At 39.9% G+C, this 3,175-nt stretch overlaps 1 protein-coding gene across 1 annotated transcript in view; it reads left to right on the forward strand.

Annotated features, from left to right (window-relative positions):
* The first annotated feature begins 365 nt into the window (after nucleotides 1–365).
* LOC106533133 (putative histone-lysine N-methyltransferase PRDM6) overlaps nucleotides 366–3,175 on the forward strand; it is a 10,053-nt gene continuing 7,243 nt past the window's right edge. The window contains exon 1 of the mRNA XM_014029375.1: nucleotides 366–1,164. Within this exon, the coding sequence (XP_013884829.1) occupies nucleotides 522–1,164 (643 nt within the window). The 5' untranslated portion in view covers nucleotides 366–521. The remainder of the gene's footprint in view (nucleotides 1,165–3,175) is intronic.

Genomic DNA, 3,175 nt, shown 5'->3' on the forward strand with positions numbered 1-3,175 from the left:
TGTGGAGAATTATTTTCTTTAAACAAATCAGTTTAAATGTTTGTTTTGTTAAAATGTTTTTATATGTAAAGATTTAAATTGTGTTTTTAAATTAAAGATGAAACTTTGATTTATTGTAAAATAATGTGAAAAATTGTTTTAAATGAAACAGAAATCTGTCTAATTTTACCTGTTAAAATAAATATTTAAAGAAACAAATAAATAAATTTTTAATGTTTTAAATTTAAATTTAATATTTTCTGTCTGAAATGAGTTTTATTAGTTTTTATTAGTTTTTAGTTTTCTTGTAAAATGATGAAACCTGTAGGTCCTGGGTCTGGACCTGTACATCCTGGGTCTGGACCTGTAGATTCTGGGTCTGGACCTTTAGATCCTGGATTTGGACCTGCAGGTCCTGGGTTTGGACCTGCAGGTCCTGGGTCTGGACCTGTATGTAGATCCTGGGTTTGGACCTGTAGGTCCTGGGTTTGGACCGGGGGTTCTGGTGGTTCTGGTCTCTGACCCCCTCCCTCTCTGCAGCCATGCTGAAGCCCGGGGAGCCCAGCGGTTCGGCCTTCCTGAAGGTGGACCCGTCCTACCTGCAGCACTGGCAGCAGCTCTTCCCTCAGGCCCAGCTCAAGGCTCCGGTGGTCCCTCCGGCCCCCCCTGTGGGGGCCCTGCGCCAGTCCCGCCTGCACGGCCACCTGCTGACCTCCTCACACTGCACACCTTCCTCCTCCTCCTCCTCCTCCTCCTCCTCAGCCGCGGCCCTCACCCCGTCCTCCTCCTGCACCCCCTCGGGTCTCTCTCAGCTCCCCGTCCCGCAGCAGATCGCCCTGTTCGGACAGGCGCTGGCGCCGGTCTGCGCCGGGCCTGGAGGACCGGGAGGTCCGGGAGGGGGTCCGGCAGGAGACCTGGTGGTGGTGGTCCCCCCAGAGAACCAGCAGGGTCACAACCAGACAGTGGAGCTCCTCCATCAGGCCAAGGAGCAGGGCTGCGGGGGGGTGGGGGTGGTGTCCTCCAGCGTGAAGAGCGGCGGGGCAGGAGGAGGAGGAGAGGAGGGGGGAGGAGCCAAAGGAGCCGCGGCCAGGTTCAAAGTGACGTCAGAGGAGCTGGACTACTACCTGTACGGTCAGCAGAGGATGGAGATCATCCCCCTGAGTCAGAGCGGGGAGACCAACAACCGTACGTTACACACACACAGAGACACACACACACACACACACACACACACACACACACACACACACACACACACACACACACACAGAGACACACACACACACACAGAGACACACACACAGAGACACACACACACACACACACACAGAGACACACACACACAGAGAGACACACACACACAGAGACACACACAGAGAGAGAGACACACACACACACACACAGAGACNGTCAAAACTAATAATGAACAAGAAGTCAAACTACTAACAAACAATTAGTCAAACTACTAACGAACAATTGGTCAAACTACTAACGAACAATTAGTCAAACTACTAACGAACAATTAGTCAAACTACTAATGAACAAGAAGTCAAACTACTAATGAACAATTAGTCAAACTACTAACGAACAAAAAGTCAAACTATTAATGAACATGTAGTCAACTACTAACGAACAAGAAGTCAAACTACTAACAAAAAAGAAGTCAAACTACTAACGAACAAAAAGTCAAACTACAAATGAACAATTAGTCAAACTACTAACGAACAATTAGTCAAATTACTACCGAACAAGAAGTCAAACTACTAACAAACAAGACGTCAAACTACTAAAGAAAAATTAGTCAAACTACAAACGAACAAGAAGTCAAACTACTAAAGAACAAAGTGGTAAATGGACTGTACCAAAATAGTACTTATATAGTACTTATATATATTTACCATTTACCTTTTTTACCATTTACCAAGACGTCAAACTACTAACGAACAATTAGTCAAACTACTGACGAACAATTAGTCAAACTACTGACGAACAATTAGTCAAACTACTAACGAACAAACAGTCAAACTACTAACGAACAATTAGTCAAACTACTAATGAACAAAAAGTCAAACTACTAACAAACAATTAGTCAAACTACTAATGAACAAAAAGCCAAACTACTAATGAACAAAAAGCCAAACTACTAATGAACAAAAAGCCAAACTACTAACGAACAAGACGTCAAACTACTAACGAACAATAAGTCTAACTACTAACGAACAAAATGATAAATGGATTTTACTTAAATAGCACTTATATAGTACTTATATATATTTACCATTTACCTTTTTTGCCATTTACCAAGAAGTCAAACTACTAACGAACAATTAGTCAAACTACTAATGAACAATTAGTCAAACTACTAACGAACGAAAAGTCAAACTACTAACCAACGAGAAGTCAAACTACTAACGAACAATTAGTCAAACTACTACTGAACAAGAAGTCAAACTATTAACAAAAAATTAGTCAAAACACTAATAAACAAAAAGTCAAACTACTAACAAACAATTAGTCAAACTACTAATGAACTATTAGTCAAACTACTAACGAACGAAAAGTCAAACTACTAACCAACGAGAAGTCAAACTACTAACGAACAATTAGTCAAACTACTAACGAACGAGAAGTCAAACTACTAACGAACGAGAAGTCAAATTACTGAAGAACAATTAGTCAAACTACTAATGAACAATTAGTCAAACTACTAACGAACGAAAAGTCAAACTACTAATGAACGACAAGTCAAACTACTAACGAACAATTAGTCAAACTACTAACGAACGAGAAGTCAAACTACTAACGAACGAGAAGTCAAATTACTAACGAACAATTAGTCAAACTACTAATGAACTATTAGTCAAATTACTAACAAACAATTAGTCAAAATACTAACAAGCAATTAGTCAAAATACTAACGAACGAGAAGTCAAACTACTGAAGAACAATTAGTCAAACTACTAATGAACTATTAGTCAAACTTCTAACAAACAATTAGTCAAAATACTAACAAGCAATTAGTCAAAATACTAACGAACGAGAAGTCAAACTACTGAAGAACAATTAGTCAAACTACTAATGAACTATTAGTCAAACTTCTAACAAGCAATTAGTCAAAATACTAACGAACGAGAAGTCAAACTACTGAAGAACAATTAGTCAAACTACTAATGAACAATTAGTCAAACTATTAATG

This window comes from Austrofundulus limnaeus, unplaced genomic scaffold (assembly GCF_001266775.1).
Source record: "Austrofundulus limnaeus strain Quisiro unplaced genomic scaffold, Austrofundulus_limnaeus-1.0 Scaffold891, whole genome shotgun sequence".
NCBI lineage: Eukaryota > Metazoa > Chordata > Actinopteri > Cyprinodontiformes > Rivulidae > Austrofundulus > Austrofundulus limnaeus.